This window comes from Eptesicus fuscus, chromosome 25 (genome assembly GCF_027574615.1).
Source record: "Eptesicus fuscus isolate TK198812 chromosome 25, DD_ASM_mEF_20220401, whole genome shotgun sequence".
NCBI lineage: Eukaryota > Metazoa > Chordata > Mammalia > Chiroptera > Vespertilionidae > Eptesicus > Eptesicus fuscus.
The window spans coordinates 449,833-469,891 of NC_072497.1; the positions used below are offsets into that span (position 1 = coordinate 449,833).

Here is a 20,059-nt window from a genome sequence, read left to right on the forward strand (position 1 = left end):
GGTCAACGTGAAAACAGGGCCCCGCATCGCGACCTGAATGGCGTCTCCTAGTGGTGACGTTACCCTAGTCCCCACCAAACCCTCCTCCCTTCACTTCTTTTTTTAAAATAGATTTTTGTTGATTTCAGAGAGGAAGAGGAGAGAGAGAAACACCCATGATGAGAGGGAATCATGGATCGGCTGCCTCCTGCACGCCCCACACTGGGGATCGGGCCGCAACCTGGGCATGTGCCCTGAGCGGGAATCGAACCCTGACCTCCTGGTTCCTAGGTCGATGCTCAGCCACGGAACCACGCGGGCCGGGCTCTCATTCACTTCTTGCTTCATTTCCTAACCCGGTCATCAGTCCACATCTTTGTGCATAGCAGGCCCCCAGCAGCCTCCGTGGGGCACTGCTGGCGTTGGAGGTGACATAATGCCTCGTGGTGGCAGCTTGCCTGACAATTACAAGTCATTTGGAATCCCTGTGCCCCTGGCACTAAATGCCAGCCCAGCCAGCCCCACACACTCCTCTCCTGAAGCACCCGCTGTCCCCCGGCCGGCGTGGCTCAGTGGTTGAGCGTCGGCCTAGGAACCAGGAGGTCACAGTTTGGGGCACCTGCCGGGGTTGCGGGCTGGATCCCCAGTGTGGGGCGTGCAGGAGGCAGCCGATCCACGATTCTCTCGCAACACTGATGTTCCTATCTCTCCCTCTCTCTCTGAAATCAATAAAAATATATTTAACAATAAACAAATAAATAAATAAGGCACCCCCTGTGGAGACCCACTCCTACTCCTGGATGGCCAACGCCTTTTCCCAAGTTCCCTGGGCAACTCAGTGGCTCCCACGGCCTGCACGTCCGTCCGTCTCCTGTCCTAACCAGCCCTACCGTCCCTGGTCACCGAGGCCAGCCTCCTGCACATCCCACCTCCCGCTCACCACTACTTCCTGTTTCCCGCTGTCGGACACTGTTCTCCTTGCTGGGCTTCTCAACCACACTTTCCTCAAGCTTTGGTGGGGTGTTTTTGTTTTTGTTTTTTTTAATCAATATGTTTCTATCGATTTCAGAGAGGAAGGGAGAGGGGAGAGGGAGAGAGAAACATCAATGATGAGAAGCATGCCTTCATATGTGGAATCTAAGTAACAAAATAAACGGATGGAGTGGATCCAGAGACATGGAAGCGGGGAACAGAGTCCAGGGTCTCGGAGGGCAGGCGGGGAGGTGACCAACCAAAGGCCTTGTATGCATGTATATATGTACAGCCATGGACACACAGCGGGGTGGTGAGGGCCGGGGGCGGGCTGGAGGGGGTGGATGGGGGATAAAAGGGGGCACGTAGGCCCTGACCAGGTAGCTCAGTTGGTTAGAGCCATGGTCGGCAAACCGCGGCTCGCGAGCCACATGCAGCTCTTTGGCCCCTTGAGTGTGGCTCTTCCACAAAATACCACGGCCTGGGCGAGTCTATTTGGAAGAAGTGGCATTAGAAGAAGTTTAAGTTTAAAAAATGTGGCTCTCCAAAGAAATTTCAATCGTTGTGCTGTTGATATTTGGCTCTGTTGACTAATGAGTTTGCCGACCACTGGGTTAGAGTGTCCTCCCCATATATTAAGGTTGTGGGTTCGACCCCTAGTCAGGGCACACACAAGAACCAACCAACGGCCCAGCCGCAGTGGCTCAGAGGTTGAGCGTCAACCTATGAACCAGGAGGCCAATGACTGAAGGGTCCCGGGTTCAATTCGGGTCAGGGCACATGCCTGGGTTTCGGGCTTAATCCCCAGTAGGGGGCATGCAGGAGGCAGCTGATCCATGGTTCTCTCTCATCATTGATGTTTCTCTCTCTTCCTCTCTGAAATCAATAAAAATGTATATTTTTTAAAAAATCAACCAATGAATGAATAAACAAGTGGAACAACAAATCAATGTCTCTCTCTCTCTCTCTAAAAACCAATCAAGCCCTACCTGGTTTGGCTCAGTGGGCAGAGCGTCAACCTGCAGAATGAAGGGTCCCGGGTTCGATTCTGGTCAAGGGCACATGCCTGGGTTGGGGCCTCGATCCCCAGTAGGCAGTAGGGGGACGTGCAGGAGGCAGCCGATCCATGATTCTCTCTCATCATGGATGTTTCTCTCTCTCTCTCTCTCTCTCTCTCTCTCTCTCTCTCTCTCCCATCTCCCTTCCTCTCTGACATAAATATATATATATTTAAAAATAAGCAAATAAATAAAAATAAAAATAAATCAATAAAATAATTCTTTTTAAAAAGGAGGGGGGGGACGGACATGTAATACTTTCAACAATAAATATTTTTTAAAATGATGAGAATCACAGATGGGCTGCCTCCTGCATGCCCCCTCCTGGGGATGCAGCCCACAACCCGGGCACGTGTGCTGACTGGGAGCCAAGCACTGAGCCACACCGGCCGGGCTGGGGGTTTGGGTTTTTTTTTTTTTTGGGGGGGGGGTGTTTATATTTTTTATAGATTTTTCTCTGCGGCGGGGGCGGGAATCGGGCTCATCTGTGTGAAAGCCCAACCACCACCGCCAGGTTCCCCTCGGGGCGCCCCTAACCCCCCGCCCCCCCAAAGCCAGAGTGAGTGCTGCCTTGGGCTTTCACGATGCTATCACGGCACTGAGTCACACCTTTTGCTGTGGAAGCCTCTTCTCTCCCCGCCAACCCCCCCCCCGCCCCCCCCAAAAAAATATAACAACACGGGGCTCGGAAAGCAGGGGGGCAGCTCGGCCCCACGCTGCAAGGCCGGGGCCCACACGCTAGGTGCTCAATAAAGCACCCCTCTCCCCGGCACGGCGCTCCCCGAACTGGTTTTTCCGGAAATGCACACCTGCCCCCCCGGACCCCCCCCCCCCCGCCCCGGGAACCCATTTTAAGGTGAACCGGGGTCTCCGCTCCCGGGCGGCCCCGGGCTCCAGGGAAGGGAGCGAGGGAGGGACCCCGAGCTGGGCGGGGGGCTCGGAGGAGGAGGCGGAGAAGGTCGCCCCCGGCCGGTTCCCCCAGCGCCGGTGCCTCCGGGGCTCCCGCGTCCCCGCAAGTGCGCGTGAGGGCCCCCCCGCCCGGCCTGTGGCCGGAAGTGGACCGGCCTCACTCGGGCACCTGCGCGGCGCCCGCACCGCCCGCCCTCCCTCCCTCCCTCCCTCCCTCCCCCGGCCGCGGGCTCCCGGGCCGGCTCCTCCCGAAACGCGGACGTGCCGAGGCGGCGGGATGCGTGGCCTGACGCCCTGAGGGGCCACCGGCCGCCCGCCGCCCGCGCAGCCCCTCAGCGCCCGGCCCCTCAGCGCCGCGGCGGCCCCTCAGCGCCCGACCCCTCAGCGCCGCGGCGGCCCCTCAGCGCCCGACCCCGCCTTCACCCCCAGCCTCGCGGGGCGGCGGTGGCCGGGCCCCCGGGCGGGCGTCTTTGTCCGGCCGCCCCCCCGTCCGCCCCGGCCTGGCCTGGCCCCCGCCCCCCCGGCCCGGCCCGCCCGGCCCGCACCGTGATGTTGCAGTGCAGCGTGAGCGCCGAGGCCGCGCTGCCCGGCGGCCGCACCAGGAACTGGCAGTGCAGCTCGTCCAGCTTCCAGCTGACGATGCGGAACCGCTCGTGGTTCTTGTCGAAGATGGACGCCAGGAACTTCAGCTCAGCCTTCAGCCCCGACACCGACATCCTCCCTCATCTCCGGCGGGGAGCCCGGCCCGCGCCGCCGTCACGGCCGGAAGAGGGTGAGGGCGGCCGGCCCGGCAGCGGCCTTTGTAACCGACGCGGCCGGCAGGAGGCGGCAGCCCGCGGCTGAGGAGGGCAACGCGACACCGCCCCGCCGCCGGCAGAGGCCGCCCGCCCCGCCCTCGCCCCGCCCCCGCCGCTAGCCCGGCCCCGCCCACGTCTCAAGCCCCGCCCACGCCACTAGCAGAGGCCGCTCGTCGCGCGCCCCGCCCCCGCCGCAAGCCCGGCCCCGCCCACGTCTCAAGCCCCGCCCACGCCACCGGCAGAGGCCGCTCATCGCGCGCCCCGCCCCCGCCGCAAGTCTGGCTCCGCCTCCGTCTCGAGCCCCGCCCACGCCACCAGCAGAGGCCCACCCTCGCCCCGCCCCCGGACGCAAGGCCCCGCTCCCGACGCAAGCCTGGCTCCGCCCCCGCCCCAAGCCCCGCCCCCACGCGTGCACGCGGCCCTCGCGCCCCGCCCCCTCTCCGCCGGGTTCTGTCGCGCCCTCTACTGACGGTGACCGCTTGGTGCGGTCGGGTCAGGCTCCCCGCATCTGCTGCCCGGCTCGCTCCGCGTCCATCCCCTCCGTCCGGTGCAGCCTTTTCCCGGGTTCCCACGCTGGCCGTGGCGCAATCACCCCCGTGGGGCCGGCTCCGAGGTCATCCCGGGTCAAAGTGCCACCACCGCCCAGCCGCCCTGCATCCCACCCGCGCACCTGCCACCGCGCGACCTGTCCCCCGTTCCTTTGTGCATTGTCTCCGCCCAACGCCAAGGTCTCCTTCGGAACCGCATCCCCAGGACCCAGAACGAGGCCTTGGCCATGTTGACGCCCAGTGTGACTCAGTGGATGCTCCTGCAGCTGGCATCCGCAGCTCGGACACAGCCCCCGGCACAGTCTGGGGACCCCACAAATGGCCCGGCGGCGTGGCTCGGTGATTGAGCAACGACCTATGAACCAGGAGGTCACGGTTCGATTCCGACCTATGAACCAGGAGGTCACGGTTCGATTCCGGGGCTATCGAACCGTGGGGGGGTGCAGGAGCCAGCTGATCAATGATTCTCTCTGATCTTTGATGTTTCTCTCTCTCTCCCTCTCCTTCCTCTCTGAAATCAATTAAAATATATTTTTAAAAAATACACAACAGCACAGGAGATAGTAATTAATCCACGGAGTGAGGGACATTTTAAAAGCTCTCGTTTGGCCTGGACAGTGTGGCTCAGTGGATTGCACATTGTCCCGTGCACCAAGAGGTTGCTGTTTCGATTACCCCTGACAGGGCACATGACGAGGTTTGGGGCTCTATCCCCAGTGGGGGGGGGGGGGGGCATGCAGGAGGCAGCAGACAAATGTTTCTATCTCTCTTCCTCTCCCTTTTAAAAAAATCAATTAAAGAAATGTTTTTAGCCCTGGCTGGTTTGGCTCAGTGGATAGAGCGTCAGCCTGCAGACTGAAGGGTCCCGGGTTCGATTCAGGTCAAGAGCACATGCCAGGGTTGCAGACTCGATCCCCAGTGTGGGGGCGTGCAGGAGGCAGCCAATCCATGATTCTCTCTCCTCATGGATTTTTCTCTCTCTCTCTCCCCTCTTCCTTCCTCTCTGACATCAATAAAAATATATTTAAAAAAAACATCAGATCATTTTTAAAATGTTTTTTTTTAAAGCTTTTATTTGTATTTACTTCTGAGATACCCTGCTCTTTGAGAATCTAACAAAAGCTATGATCTTTCTTCCCAGGAAAATACTTCTGCACATAACGTTGTATTTGTGGGGGGTCATGGCCCTGGCACTAGAGAAACCACTACGAACTGGGAGTGGGAAGGGAGGGGGTTCCAGGAACTTGATTGTGGAATAATTCCCAGGGATAACACACTCCATGCTATTCTGTTCCAGCGGCTCAAAGGCCATTTCTGTCATCAGCCTTCCCTGTACCCTAAGCTGAAATTTTTAAAAAATATATATTTTATTGATTTCAGAGAGGAAGGGAGAGGGAGAGAGAGAGAAATATCCATGATGAGAGAGAGTCATGGATCGGCTGCCTCCTGCATGCCCCCTACTGGGGATCGAGCCCACAACCTGGACATGTGCCCTGATCCCCATGACCTCCTGGTTCACAGGTCGACACTCCACCCCTGAGCCACGCCGGCCTGGAGAGGGCGATTTGTCTCCTTCTGGCTCTTGCTCCCTCCTCCTGTGGCCAGCCTGGCGGCGATCGCTGGTCCGGGCAGGGCAATTCCGTTTGCAAGTACAGACACTCTCAGACCCACTTCCCGGGTCAACCTCAGCAATCACACGGCCCTGGTGCTTCGGTGCCTTCGAGACCAGGCTCTCAGATTCCCTGGGCTCTGCGGTGCAGGGGGACCGCGGTCTGTGCCGACTGCACGACCAGATACAAGAGCAATGCCTTTCCCGGGGCCTCCCAACCTCGCCACCGAGTCAACACCCGGTCATCACCTTCTAACACCCTGTCATTGCCTCCAAACCAGCCATGGACAGATCTGCTTGGGAGATTAAGGAATAAGAGTCCCGGCCCAGCTGGTGTGAACGTTGACCCATGAACCAGGAGGTCACGGTTTGATTCCCGATCAGGGCACATGCCTGAGTTATGGGCTCGATCCCCAGTGTAGGGAATGCGGGAGGTGGCCAATCCATGGTTCCCTCTCATCATGGATGTTTCTCTCTCTCTCCCTCTCCCTCTCCCTCTCCCTTCCTCTCTGAAATCAATAAAAAAATCTACACTAATAAAAGAGAAAGATGCAAATAGATTGTACCTTTGCGACGCCCACCAGCCAATCAGAAGTGTCTATGCAAATTAACCCAACAAAGATGGCTGTCTAATTTGCATACACAGGTGCCCAGCCACTCAGGGCCTCTGGGCAGCGTGGGAAGGCGGAAAGGCGGCTTCGTGCCAGAGCAAAGACTGTGCCAGCAGCCAGGGTAAGGAAGGCCCATTCTGCACAAATCTTCATGCACCGGGCCTCTGGTATATATGTATATATTTTAAAAATATTTTTATTGATTTCAAAGAAGAAGGGAGAGGGAGAGAGAGAGATAGAAACATCAATGATGAGAGAGGATCATTGACTGGCTGCCTCCTGCACGCCCCCCACTGGGTATCTAGCCCACAACCCAGGCATGTGCCCTGACTGGGAATTGAACCTGGGACCTTTCTGTCCACAGGCCGACACTCTATCCACTGAGCCAAGCCAGCCAGGGCAATAAAAATATTTTTTAAAAAATAGTAAGAGAGGTCAAGATAGGTTGAGTGTCTAGCAAAGACGGGAAACGGGTCCTCCCCAAACTACCTCCCTCCCAGGGCGGGAGAACATGGAGTCCATTCAGTGCAAGACCCTGACCCCTTCCCGTCCCTGAAGCCCTTGGCACCTCCGAGTGGCGCGGGTCTTGCACGTGGGCAGAGTTCCCGGGTTCCTTCACCGCAGGCGGCGGGAAGGGCTGGGTCCCCCCGAACACGGGCATGTCGGGCATTCTGGGAATTCCTGTCAAACAAAATTCTTTCCCTACAACAGGAAGGTCTGAATCACGCACACACGGACAAGCCACCTGGTTTCCTCGCACGATGCCTCCCCTGCTCCCCAACGCAGCCCAGGGACCTCTGTGTGAGGGGCGCCCAGCTGCCCACTGGCGCCCTGGGTTACGGGCCCCGCAGCTTGGGGTCTGACGGGCTTGTCTGGAGAAGAACTGCAAGAAGCATCTGCGAACCCTGACCGGTTTGGCTCAGTGGATGGAGCGTCGGCCTGCAGACTGAAGGGCCCCAGGTTCGGTTCCAGTCAAGGGCATGTACCTTGGTTGCGGGCACATCCCCAGTAGGGGGGTGTGCAGGAGGCAGCTGATCGATGTTTCCCTCTCATTGATGTTTCTAACTCACTGTCCCTCTCCCTTCCTCTCTGTAAAAATATCAATAAAATATATATCCTATCTAATGAAAGAGTAATATGCAAATTGACCATCACTCCAACACACAAGATGGCTGTCCCCATGTGATTAAAGATGGCCGCCACAAGATGGCCTGAAGGGGAGGGCAGTTGTGGGTGACCAGGCCTGCAGGGGAGGGCACTTGGGGGGGGGGACCCAGGCCTGCAGGGGAGAGCAGTTGGGGGCAATCGGGTTGGCTGGGGAGCAGTTAGGCGTTGATCAGGTTGGCAGGGGAGTGGTTAGGGGGTGATCAGGCTGGCATGGGGGGGGGCAGTTAGGGGCATTCAGTTAGGCAGGCAGGCGAGTGTTTGGGAGCCAGCAGTCCTGGATTGTGAGAGGGATGTCCGACTGCCCGTTTAGGCCCGATCCCGCCTAAACGGGCAGTTGGACATCCCTCGAGGGGTCCCAGATTGCAGAGGGTGCAGGCTGGGCTGAGGGACACACACCCCCATGCACGAATTTCGTGCACCAGGACTCTAAAATATATATATGCAGCTGTGATCCCGTGGCCCGGATACGACCCGCGGTTGTGCTGTCTCTGCCGCATCCCCCGCTCTGTGTGGGCATGGCGATGACGGGTGGCATCTGGGTTGTGATGCTGCTGGTCTCTGAGGCCATTTGCTTTCTCGGTTGATCTGTGTTGCTAATGAGGTGCTTCCTCACCTACGGATCCAGGGTGGTTTCTGGGTTCCTGGGGGGTGGCACGGGCCAGCACCTCGGGGTGTGTGTGTGTGTGTGTGTGTGTGTGTGTGTGTGTCTCCCTAGGGAACAGGGCGCTGCTGAGTTCAAGCTGATGATTAGCTGATGGCCTGTCAACAAAATAGGTTAACACACACACACACACACACACCACAGACACACACATAGCAACACGCTCTTATGTTTGCTGTTTTCCAAAGTTCATTAGCTTTTCTGTGTTCTCAGTTAATATCTAGCTCAATGGCTTTTGTACGTGGAATGCCCCCCCCTCCCATCTCCCCCCAACACACACAAAGGCACCCTCTTAAAATGCAATTGCATGTGTGTGCGCGTGAATTCTGTGCTGCTGACACGGGGTATGGCGGTGGCTGGGGGCCAGGACCCTGCAGCGAGACGGCTTGGACTCATTCGAGTTCTGACGTGGGCCACGTTGCTGCCTGTGAAATAATTAACCGTGTTGAGCCTCAGCTTCCTGATCTGAAAAAAAAAAAGTTCCTAGAGGAGGCCGTGGGTGAGAAACCTTTACCGGCTCAGGGTACGTATATCCTCAGCCACAATGAAGAAGGCTGGAGAGCCCGGGACGGCGTGGCTCAGTAGTTGAGCTTTTGACCTATGAACCAGGAAGTCACGGTTTGATTCCCGGTCAGGGCACATGCCCGGGGTGGTGGGCTCGATCCCCAGTGTGGGGCATGCAGGAGGCAGCCGATCCATGATTCTCTCTCATCATGGATGTTTCTCTCTCTCTCCCTCTTCCTTCCTCTCTGAAATCAATAAAGTATATATATATAACCCTGACCGGTGTGGCTCAGTGGATAGAGCGTCGGCCTGCGGACTGAAGGGTCCTGGGTTCGATTCCGGTCAAGGGCATGCACCTGGGTTGTGGGCACATCCCCAGTAGGGGGCGTGCAGGAGGCAGCTGATGGATGTTTCTCTCTCATCGATGTTTCTAACTCTATCCCTCTCCCTTCCTCTCTGTAAAAAATCAATAAAATGTATTTTTAAAAATATATATATAATTAGATTTCAATGGGGTGCTTTGCATTTTGCCAACATTGCTCAAGTCAGAGACCCCGAAGCAGCGCCACATTTGCCATCAAAGACCCTTGGGTTCGAGCTCCAGCAAGACTAGCCCACTCTGCTCCTACACCCCTACCTCTCACCCTATTCATGAGGCTGGAGATAAGGTCTGGGAAGTGCCTACTGTGCGCCCCTACGCATAGTAGGAGCTTAGTCACTTGACTTTCCCTGCCTTCCCCACGATCTAAATGCCTTTGTTCCAGATGGGGGAAGACGGGCGTGGGGGTGAGGGTCCCAGGAAGGTTCCAGCCCCTGTGCTTCCCAATCCTACCCGTTCAGGTCCGAATGGGGCCTCAGCAGGACGGGGTGGGGGAAAGGGGAGGAGCTTGGCTTTGTCGGAACCAGCTGGGCCCATGTGGTTTCATAACCGCAACCCTGGCTTCACTATCGGTTCCAGTCTGCACCATCCTCCCCACCCCCAACCCAGGACGTCCAGCTTCAGGGCATATGATCTCCCTTCCTTTTTCAACATAATCAATAAGAAAAATGTGTTAAGCATCATGCATTTGAAGATCTAAAAGGCATTTAATATTGGATTTGTGCCAAACAGCTTTACCAAAAGAGGGCACCCAAATAAAGCTATATCAGTTTCTTGTGGTTCCCCAAAGAGCTTGGTTTTGTATTTGACTCTTGGCAAATATAGGGCTCTGGACGCCAAGTTCAAGGCGGTGGGTGGGGAGAAGGGTGGAGGGAGCAGAAGGGAGATGCATTTCCCCAGACGGCCTGTAGGTGGCACCAGAGACCCGTCGAGTTGGCCTGCGGGTTCCCCGGTCCCAGGCCAGGGCAGGGGGCCCGTCCACACCTATGGGGGGAGGCGGGGGTTGCCCCTGGATAATTTCCTCCTTGGTAGGATGGTCATGGGATTTACCGCTCACATCCAGAGCCTGCCAGACACTTTCCAGAGCTTGAAGGGGCACTGGGAATACTCCTGCAGGGCCTGACTGGCCTGGCTCCGTGCTTGAGCATCAACCTATGAGCCAGGAGGTCAGGGTTCGATTCCCGGTCAGGGCTCCATCCCCAGTGTGGGGCCTGCAGGAGGCAGCCGATCCATGATTCTCTCTCATCGTGGATGTTTCTCTCTCTCTTTCCCCTTCCTCTCTGAAATCAACATATATATTGGCTTTTGTGCGTGGAATGCCCCCCCTCCCATCTCCCCCCAACACACACAAAGGCACCCTCTTAAAATGCAATTGCATGTCTGTGCGCGTGAATTCTGTGCTGCTGACACGGGGTATGGCGGTGGCTGGGGGCCAGGACCCTGCAGCGAGACGGCTTGGACTCATTCGAGTTCTGACGTGGGCCACGTTGCTGCCTGTGAAATAATTAACCGTGTTGAGCCTCAGCTTCCTGATCTGAAAAAAAAAAAGTTCCTAGAGGAGGCCGTGGAGATATATATATATATATATATATATATATATATATATATATACACACATATATATATATAATTTTTTTAATACTTGGGTGTGTCCCTGCCACACCAAAACCCGCTGTCACCTTACCCTCAGGTCACTTTTTCTTCCTTCTTTCCACTCTTCCTTTTTATCTTTTTTAAAATATATTTTTATTGAGTTCAGAGAGGAAGGGTGAGGGAGAGGGAGAGAGAGATAGAAACATCAACAATGAGAGAGAATCATGGATCGGCTGCCTCTTGCACGCCCCACACTAGGGATGGAGCCCGCAACCCGGGCCTGTGCCCTGACCGGGAATTGAACCCTGACCTCCTGGTTCCTAGGTTGACGCTCAACCACGGAGCCACGCCGGCCAGGGCTGCCCTGCATCTCTTTGAATTTAAATATACTGGTTTAGCCCTAACCGGTGTGGCTCAGTGGATAGAGCGTCAGCTGCGGACTGAAGGGTCCCAGGTTCGATTCTGGTCAAGGGCATGTACCTTGGTTGCGGGCACATACCTGGTAGAGGGTGTGCAGGAGGCAGCTGATCTATGTTTCTGGCTCTCTATCCCTCTCTTCTTCTCTGTAAAAAAATCAATAAAATATATTTAAAAATAATAATAATAGCCCTAGCTGTTTTGGCTCAATGGATAGAGCGTCGGCCTGCGGAGTGAAGGGTCCCGGGTTCGATTCCGGCCAAGGGCACATGGCTGGGTTTCGGGCTTGATCCCCTGTAGGGGGCGTGCGGGGGCAGCCAATCCATGATTCTCTCTCATCATGGATGTTTCTATCTCTCTCCCTCTCCCTTCCTCTCTAAAATCAATACAATATATTTAAAAATAACAATAATAATAATAAATACAATAAAATATATTTTAAAAAAGAAATATTTCAATTCTATTAAAAATAATAATAATTAATAAATATACTGGTTTATTGAACTGCAAACAGAGGAGTTCCATGAAGCAGGATTCTCCTTTTTTCCAAAAACACCCCATTACCCCGTTCATCCCCCCAAAACAGCATGACCCTGGTCCCTTGCTTCTAAACCCTCTTCACCGAATCACCGCATAAACGTCCATGCATCCATCGCGAGAAGGCCTCACACTCTCCTTGCTCTTGTGTTGCTGCTTCATGGATCCCCAGGAGCCACTGTGTCCGGGGAGTCGCTGCTAGAGAGCCGGGCTCTAAGGGCGTTTCACAGCCATTCACGCGTCTCTCTGTCTTACCCCGGCTACGGAGCCCGGTCTTCTCCGAAAACCCAAGCTGGAAATCTGGCTTTCTCTGAATAAAGTAGATAAGGTGACAAAGAAAAACATTTCTTTTGGACGGAAGATTTTCTCAGAAATATTGTGTGTAAGCGAAGAGAAAAATGCGGCTCCAAGTAGATAAAACCTTAAACTATCATTTTCAGAGACGAGATTGTCTGTTGGTTATTTTTTCTATACGAGTGAAGGATATGTATTTTTTAAAATATATTTTTACTAGAGGCCCGGTGCACAAAATTTGTGCATGGGGGCGGTGGGCCTCAGCCCAGCCTGCACCCTCTCCAATCTGGGACCCCTTGGGGGATCGGGACTAAACCGGCAGTCAGACATCCCTCTCACAATCCTGGACTGCTGGCTCCTAATCGCTCACCTGCCTGCCTGCCTGGTCGCTCCTAACTGCCCCCCCCCTGCCGGCCTGATCGCCCCTCACTGGCCCCCACTGCCAGCCAGGTCACCCCCAACTGCCCCCACCCACCAGCCTAGTTGCCCCCAACTGTCCCCCGTGCTGGCCCGGTTGCCTCTCACGGCCCCCCACCAGCCTGATCACCCCACGCAGCCTGCTGTTCAGTCGTTTGGTCGTCCCTCACTAACCCTCCTGCTGGCCTGGTTGTAGGCAGCCATCTTGTGAGGGCGTGAGGGTTAATCTGCATATTACCTCTTTATTATATAGGATTGATTGATTTAGGAAATGTCTCCGACTCCAGTACCTGCGGTTGGAGCCCCGAAAACGGTGCTGAGGTTTCAGTGAGAAGTGGGGGGGCTGGCCTAGGAGAGGCAGTAGACACGCCCTGAATGCTTTAATGGATGGACGGACGGACGGACGGACGGGCAGATGAAGCAGGGCCTTGATAGGGTGTGGTGCAGGGGAGCGTCTCCTGCCTGGTGAGGACCAGAAGGGTGGGGGCAAACCCTCCCCGTCGCTCAGAAGGCCCGGGGCTGGGCCCGCGGGTGAGGGTGCAGGAGACAGACACGTGGGGGGAACCCCTCCCGGCGGGCGAGGGAGGGGGCCGGGGCCCTTCCTGGCACCAGCGGGAGGGAGGAGAGGGTGAAGGGCGGGAGGAGCCGGTCCCTGAGCCGAATGAGTCACCACCAGATTGAATTGCAGGCGCCCAGTTGACAAGGTGCATTGGAAAGAGAGAGTACGATGCTGGGTTGTCTATTTTTTAATTTCTTTATTGATTTCAGAGAGGAAGGGAGAAGGAGAGAGAGAGAGAGAGAAACATCCATGATGAGATAGAATCGTGGATCGGCTGCCTCCTGCACACCCCACATGGGGGATCGAGCCCACCACCCGGGCCTGTGCCCTGACCGGGAATCGAACCCTGACCTCCTGGTTCCTAGGTCGACGCTCAGCCACGGAGCCACGCCGGCTGGGTACCCGCATCTCTTTCAAAGGGGCCGTCGGGTAACACCAAGGAACCCTTGGCCATCGTATCCAAAACCCGAGTCCTCCACCCGTCCTCCGCGGCGAGAAATGAGCCGAGGACGTCCCGCCCGGTGTGGCTCAGTGGATAGAGCGTCGGCCGGCAGACTGAAGGGTCCTGGGTTCGATTCCCGGTCAAGGGCACATGCCTGATCCCCAGTGTGGGGACGTGCAGGAGGCAGCCAATCGATGATTCTCTCTCATCACTGATGCTTCTCTCGCTCTCTCCCTCTCTCTCCCACTCTATCTAAAAATCAATGGAAAGCCCTAACCGGTGTGGCTCAGTGGATAGAGCGTTGGCTGGCAGACTGAAGGGTCCCGGGTTCGATTCCTGTCAGGGGCATATACCTTGGTTGCGGGCACATCCCCAGTGGGGGGTGTGCAGGAGGCAGCTGATGGATGTTTCTTTCATCATGGATGTTTCTCTCTCTCCCTTCCTCTCTGGATCAATTAAATATATATGTATGTAGAAAGAGAGAGAGAGAGAGAGAGAGAGAGAGAGAGAGCCTTAACTGGTGTGGCTCAGTGGATAGAGCATCAGCCTGCGGACTGAAGGGTCCCAGGTTGGATTCCGGTCAAGGGCATGTACCTTGGTTGCGGGCACATCCCCAGTAGGGGGCGTGCAGGAAGCAGCTGATGGATGTTTCTCTCTCATCAATGTTTCTAACTCTCCATCCCTCTCCCTTCCTCTCTGTAAAAAAATCAATAAAATATATTTTAAAAAAAGAAAAGCAAGTCTTCCATGTAAGCTGTGAACCTCCTCTGTGAGTCAAGACTGTTGAGACTGAGAAGAAAGTCCGCAGGCCAACGCTCTGTCCACTGAGCCACACCGGCCAGGGCTATAGTCTGTATCTTTAAAATAAATAAATAAATAAATAAATAAATAAATAAAAAATAAAAATCAATGGAAAAATATCCTCGGGGAGGATTCACAAATAGAAAAGGAAAAGGAAAAAAGACACATGAGCTGAGGAGAGAGGGGCCTGGCCTCCCGGGCCGTCGCTCCCGGGGTCAGGGCGGGGTCCACGCCCCCCGCCAGCCAGATGTGGAGCCAGATGTGGGGGCCGAGCCGGGGCGGGCAGCCTCCTGGGGTCGCCGGCAGGTCAGGCCCCTGCGCTCATCCTCCTGTGGGAGGAGAAGTGGGGGGAAGGGGGGGCGTGCATCGCTCCTTGGGTCAGAATGTCAGGTCCGACTTAATCTGTATAAATGGGATCTGCGCTGCCAGCCCAGGTGGGGCGGGGGGGGGGGGGGGGGCGGTCCCCGCGGAAAGGCTGTCTGCAGGGGGCGGGCGGTCCAGCTGCCAAGCTCTGATGTACCGCCAGCCGGAGCCCCGGGCCTGCCTCTGCCCATGGGGCCTTCCCCGGCTGCCCGCCGGCGCCCCGCGGCAGCTCACCGCCTGGCCTCCTTTTTTATTTTTATTTCTTCAAAACAATCTTCTTAAGGTTTTTATAAATTCATTTTTAGAGGGAGAAGAAGAGAGAGAGAGAAACATCCATGATGAGCGAGAATCACATATCAGATCGGCTGCCTCCTGCACGCCCCACATTGGGGATCGAGCCTGCCACCCGGGAAGAAATGTGACCATCTCTCTATTTTTTAAAAAATATATATTTTACAGAGAGGGAGGGAGAGGGAGAGTCAGAAACATCCATGCGAGAGAAACATCAATCATCTGCCTCCTGCACGCCCCCTACTGGGGATGTGCCCGCAACCAAGGTCCATGCCCTTGACCGGAATTGAACCCGGGACCCTTCAGTCCGCAGGCCGACGCTCTATCCACTGAGCCACACCAGCTGGGGCTCCACCGTGTCCCGGTCTCTCTTTGGGAATCACCGGGGCTGTTTCTCTGGCTGTTTAGTTTTAGGTTTGCTTGTTTGAACCAGAGACTGAGAGAAAGGGTTTTACCCCCATTTCACAGCCAGGAGAAGGGAGTGGCAGGTTCCGTTCTGCGTCTCCCAGCTCCAAGCCCAGGGCCCCTCTCCATAAGGAGCCCCCCTCCCCAGCTCCACGGGGACCCCCCCCCCCCCAGGAACATATTTCTGCTCCCCGGTAGGGCCCATGGCGTCAGGGGCCAGCCGACGGGACACTCCCAGGTGAGGGCTCATTCGTGCCTGCCCTCCCGGCCACCCTCGCCCCCCTCCCCACGCCCTGGAATCAGGACCCCCAGGCCCAGCATCCAGCGAGCCAGCAAGAGCCAGCGTTCATTTCCTGAATGTCAACAGACACATCTGTCCTTCCCAGCTCCCCACACCCCTTCCAGGCTGCACCCCGAGGCCTGAGCCAGATGGCTGGGGACCCCCTGCGGCGACACCCCTCAGGGCTCCCAGCTAACTGGCTGCGGAGATGAAAGGTCATGGGGGAGGGGCCCCAGGCCTGTCCCCACGGGGGCGGGAAGCAGGCTCTCCGGACTGCCTCTGAGCCTTCCTGGTCTCCCGGTCTCCCGCCTGGCCTGATGCATCTCCTCCTAATCTCCTCCCTCCAGGCCCGGCCGCCCCTGGGGCAGGAGGGACAGCTCAGCTCAGGGACGGGTTACCTGCAGACACAGGTCATGGGGACGGGAGGAGCTCTGGGTCAGAAGTTCCTAATTTCCTCTCCTCCCTGCCCTTCCCCTCCGCCCAGCTGGTGGCCAGCTCTGGCCTCACTGCCCTGGGGGAGGGCGCGATGGAGGGAGACCCGACTCCCACATCCCCTCGGATACACCATTGCCTGCTACCACCACCCTCTTCCCTCCAATGGACCAAGGTGGGGCCTCGGCTTCTCAACTCTGCGTCTCAACCCCTCTCCCTTCAGGACGCCATGATTTCCCGGAGCTGGGAGCCCATGGGTGACGGCCCCTCCCCTTTTAAAAAAAATATATATATATACACCGAGTGGCCAGATTATTATGATCTCTGAACGCATAATAATCTGGCCACTCAGTGTGTGTGTATGTGTGTGTGTGTGTGTGTGTGTGTGTGTGTGTGTGTGTGTTAGAGGCCCAGTGCATGAATTCGTGCACGGGTGGGGTCCGGCCAGCCTGGCCAGGGGGAGGGGACATGGGCGGTTGGCCGGCTTGCCTGCTGGTCGAACTCCTGGTCGAGGGGACCATTTGCATATTAGCTTTTTATTATTATTACTTTTAAAAATATATTTTATTGATTTTTTACAGAGAGGAAGGGAGAGGGAGAGAGAGTTAGAAACATCGATGAGAGAGAAACATCTGATCAGCTGCCTCTTGCACACCCCCCTACTGGGGATGTGCCCGAAACCAAGGTACATGCCCTTGACTGGAATCGAACCTGGGACCCTTGAGTCCGCAGGCCGACGCTCTATCCACTTTGCCACACCGGTTAGGGCCATGGTCGGCAAACTGCGGCTCGCGAGCCACATGCGGCTCTTTGGCCCCTTGAGTGTGGCTCTTCCACAAAATACCACGGCCTGGGCGAGTCTATTGTGAAGAAGTGGCGTTAGAAGGAGTTTAAGTTAAAAAAAATTGGCTCTCAAAAGAAATTTCAGTCGTTGTACTGTTGATATTTGGCTCTGTGGACGAATGAGTTTGCCGACCACTGAGCTAGGATACACACTGAGTGGCCAGATCATTATGCGTTCAGGGATCATCATCATCTGGCCACTCAGTGTATATATTTTTATTGATTTCAGAGAGGAAGGGAGAGGGAAAGGGAGAGACAGAAACATCCATGATGAGAGAGGATCATGGATCGGCTGCCTCCTGCACGCCCTACACTGGGCATCGAGCCTGCAACCCGGGCATGTGCCCTGACCGGGAATCGAACCCGGGACCCTTCAGTCCACAGGCCGACGCGCTATCCACTGAGCCACACAGGCTAGGGGTGCCCGGCTGTGTTTTTCCCTGGCACCAAACCACCACCCACCACAGAGCCAGGGGCCAGGCCCAGGATTCGGGGGGGAGGGGGGAGGTGCGGATGGAGGGCCCAGCCTCCCCTCCTTCCCCCCCCCCCCCCCCCCCGCCCCCCGCACACACACACACACACACACACACACACACACGCACCTTGTTCCTGGGCAGCCGGATTGAATTAGCTGCTGGGCCCATCTGGCCAGGCCTCAGCCTAATACCATCTGGCAGCTCTGGGCCTCGTGGCCCGAAATCCAATTTGCCGCGGCGTAATGGAGGCCCGGGCTCCCCGGGGGGCGTTGGCCCGGGGCCCTCCCGCCCGGCCGGCAGCCCGTGTTCCGGTGATTAGAGGAGGAGGCAGGAATGACAGGAGCCGAGTTAATGTCAATTACCCTCCTTCTCTCCCCGGGCGTCCGCGGCAGGGGAACGGAGCGGTAAGAAGCGCTCTGAACGCTTGGGGTGCCCCCGACACCTCACGTTTATCTGCTGACTCTGCCCAGCGCCGACCATGACCATGGGGCCTCCCACCTGTTGGGCCTCAGCGTCTCGTCCTGATTCAGAGAGATGCCAGGGAGGCCGGCCGTGCCCACGCCGCTCAGACCCGTGTCTGCCCCCGGGACTCACAGCCAGGGATGCAGGAAGGTCTTTGTTTCAAATGTTTAAAAATATATATTTTTATTGATTTCAGGGAGGAAGGGAGAGGGAGAGAGAAACATCCATGATGAGAGAGAATCATGGATCAGCTGCCTCCTGCACGCCCCCTACTGTGGATGTGCCCGCAACTAAGGTACATGCCCCTGACCGGAATCGAACCAGGGACCCTTCAGTCTGCAGGCTGACGCTCTATCCACTGAGCCAAACCAGCTAGGGCTGTTTTAAATTTTTTTAAAAATATATTTTTTATTAATTTCAGAGAGGAAGGAGAGGGAGAGAGAAACATCCATGATGAGAGAGAATCATGGATCGGCTGCCTCCTGCATGCCCCCCACTGGGGATGGAGCCCGCAACCCGGGCACGTGCCCTTGACCGGGAATCAAACCCGTGACCTCCTGGTTCCTAGGTCCACGCTCAGCCACGGAGCCACGCCGGCCGGGCTGTAGTTTGCTCTGTGTACATACCTACGATGACGGTTAGTTTGTAAGTTAGGCACAGTAGGAGGTTAAGGATGCTAATACAATAGAAAAATTAGGACAATAAACTGTCATAAATCAGGAATGTGCCCGTGGCGGGGTAGCTCAGTTGTTGGGGCGTTATCCCGTACACCAAAAGGTTTCGGGTTCGACCCCCGGGTGAGGCGTGTGTGGGAGGCAGCCGACGGATGTTTCTCTGTCACATCGAAGTCCTGCCGAGCCAGCGAGGGCGGCAGATCCGATCCCGCTGGCTCCAGAGGCCTGGAGGGGCTCACGCAGGGGAGCGCCCTGCGCGTCTGAGCGCTGAAGGTCACCGGCTGTGGCCGGGAGATGGGGGTGGGGGGGCCGTGAGAAAGGGGTGCAGGTAGAGGAGCAAGAGACATGGGCAGGGTGTAAAGAACCTGGACCAGCTGCCAGCCAGCCAGCTGGGGCATGTGTGTGGGTGCGTGTGGGGTGTGTGTGGATGTGTGTGGGTGCGTGTGGGGTGCATGTGGGGTGCGTGTGGGGTGCGTGTGGGGTGTGTGTGGGTGCATGTGGGGTGCGTGTGGGGTGTGTGTGGGTATGTGTGGGGTGCGTGTGGGGTGTGTGTGGGGTGCATGTGGATGTGTGTGGGTGTGTGTGGGGTGTGTGTTGGGTGCATGTGGATGTGTGTGAGGTGCGTGTGGATGCCTGTGGGTGTGTGTGTGTGGCATGTGTGTGTGTGTGTGTGCACGGGTGTGTGTGTCCACAGGGCTTGGAGGGCCCAACAGCAATAAGAAGCTGGTCTGAGCCCTGACCGGTGTGGCTCAGTGGATAGAGCGTCGGCCTGCGGGCTGAAGGGTCCCGGGTTCGATTCCGGTCAAGGTCATGTACCTTGGTTGCGGGCACATCCCAGTAAGAGCTGTGCAGGAGGCAGCTGATCGATGTTTCTCTCTCTTCGATGTTTCTGACTCTCTCTCCCTCTCCCTTCCTCTCTGAAATCAATAAAGATATATTTTTTTAAAAAAAGGAAAAAAAAAGAAGCTGGTCTGAGAAATGAGAGGGGGTCCCTAGAGAGACAGGAAATGCTTTGTTTTTCAAAAAACCTTATTAGTTATTGATTTTTAAAGAAAGGAAGGGAGGGAGGAAGAGAGAGAGAGAGAGAGGAAGAGAGAGAGAAGCATCGATGTGTTGTTCCACTCATTCATGCATTCATTGGTTGTTTCTTCTTTTTTTTTTAAATATATATTTTTAATTGATTTTTTTTACAGAGAGGAAGGGAGAGGGATAGAGAGTTAGAAACATTGATGAGAGAAACATCGATCAGCTGCCTCCTGCACACCTCCTACTGGGGATGTGCCCGCAACCAAGGTACATGCCCTTGACCGGAATCGAACCCGAGACCCTACAGTCCGAGGGCCGACGCTCTATCCACTGAGCCACACCAGCTGGAGCCATTGGCTTCTTGTCTGTGTCCTGCTGACGGGAGATCGAACCCGCAACCCTGGCGTATGGGGACGACGCTCTAACCGACGGAGCGAGCCGGCCAGGGCTTCAGGACACGCTTCCTTCCTTCCTTTTTTTTTTTATTGTCTAAAGTTTTACATATGCCACTTTTTTCCCCAATTGACGCTCCCCCTCCCCAGCCATTCCCACC

At 56.3% G+C, this 20,059-nt stretch overlaps 1 protein-coding gene across 1 annotated transcript in view; it reads right to left on the bottom strand.

Annotated features, from left to right (window-relative positions):
- The window catches only part of UBE2Q2 (ubiquitin conjugating enzyme E2 Q2), a 33,594-nt gene extending 29,797 nt beyond the window's left edge, over positions 1-3,797 (bottom strand). The window contains exon 1 of the mRNA XM_054713304.1: positions 3,464-3,797. Within this exon, the coding sequence (XP_054569279.1) occupies positions 3,464-3,634 (171 nt within the window). The 5' untranslated portion in view covers positions 3,635-3,797. The remainder of the gene's footprint in view (positions 1-3,463) is intronic.
- Positions 3,798-20,059: the final 16,262 nt, after the last annotated feature.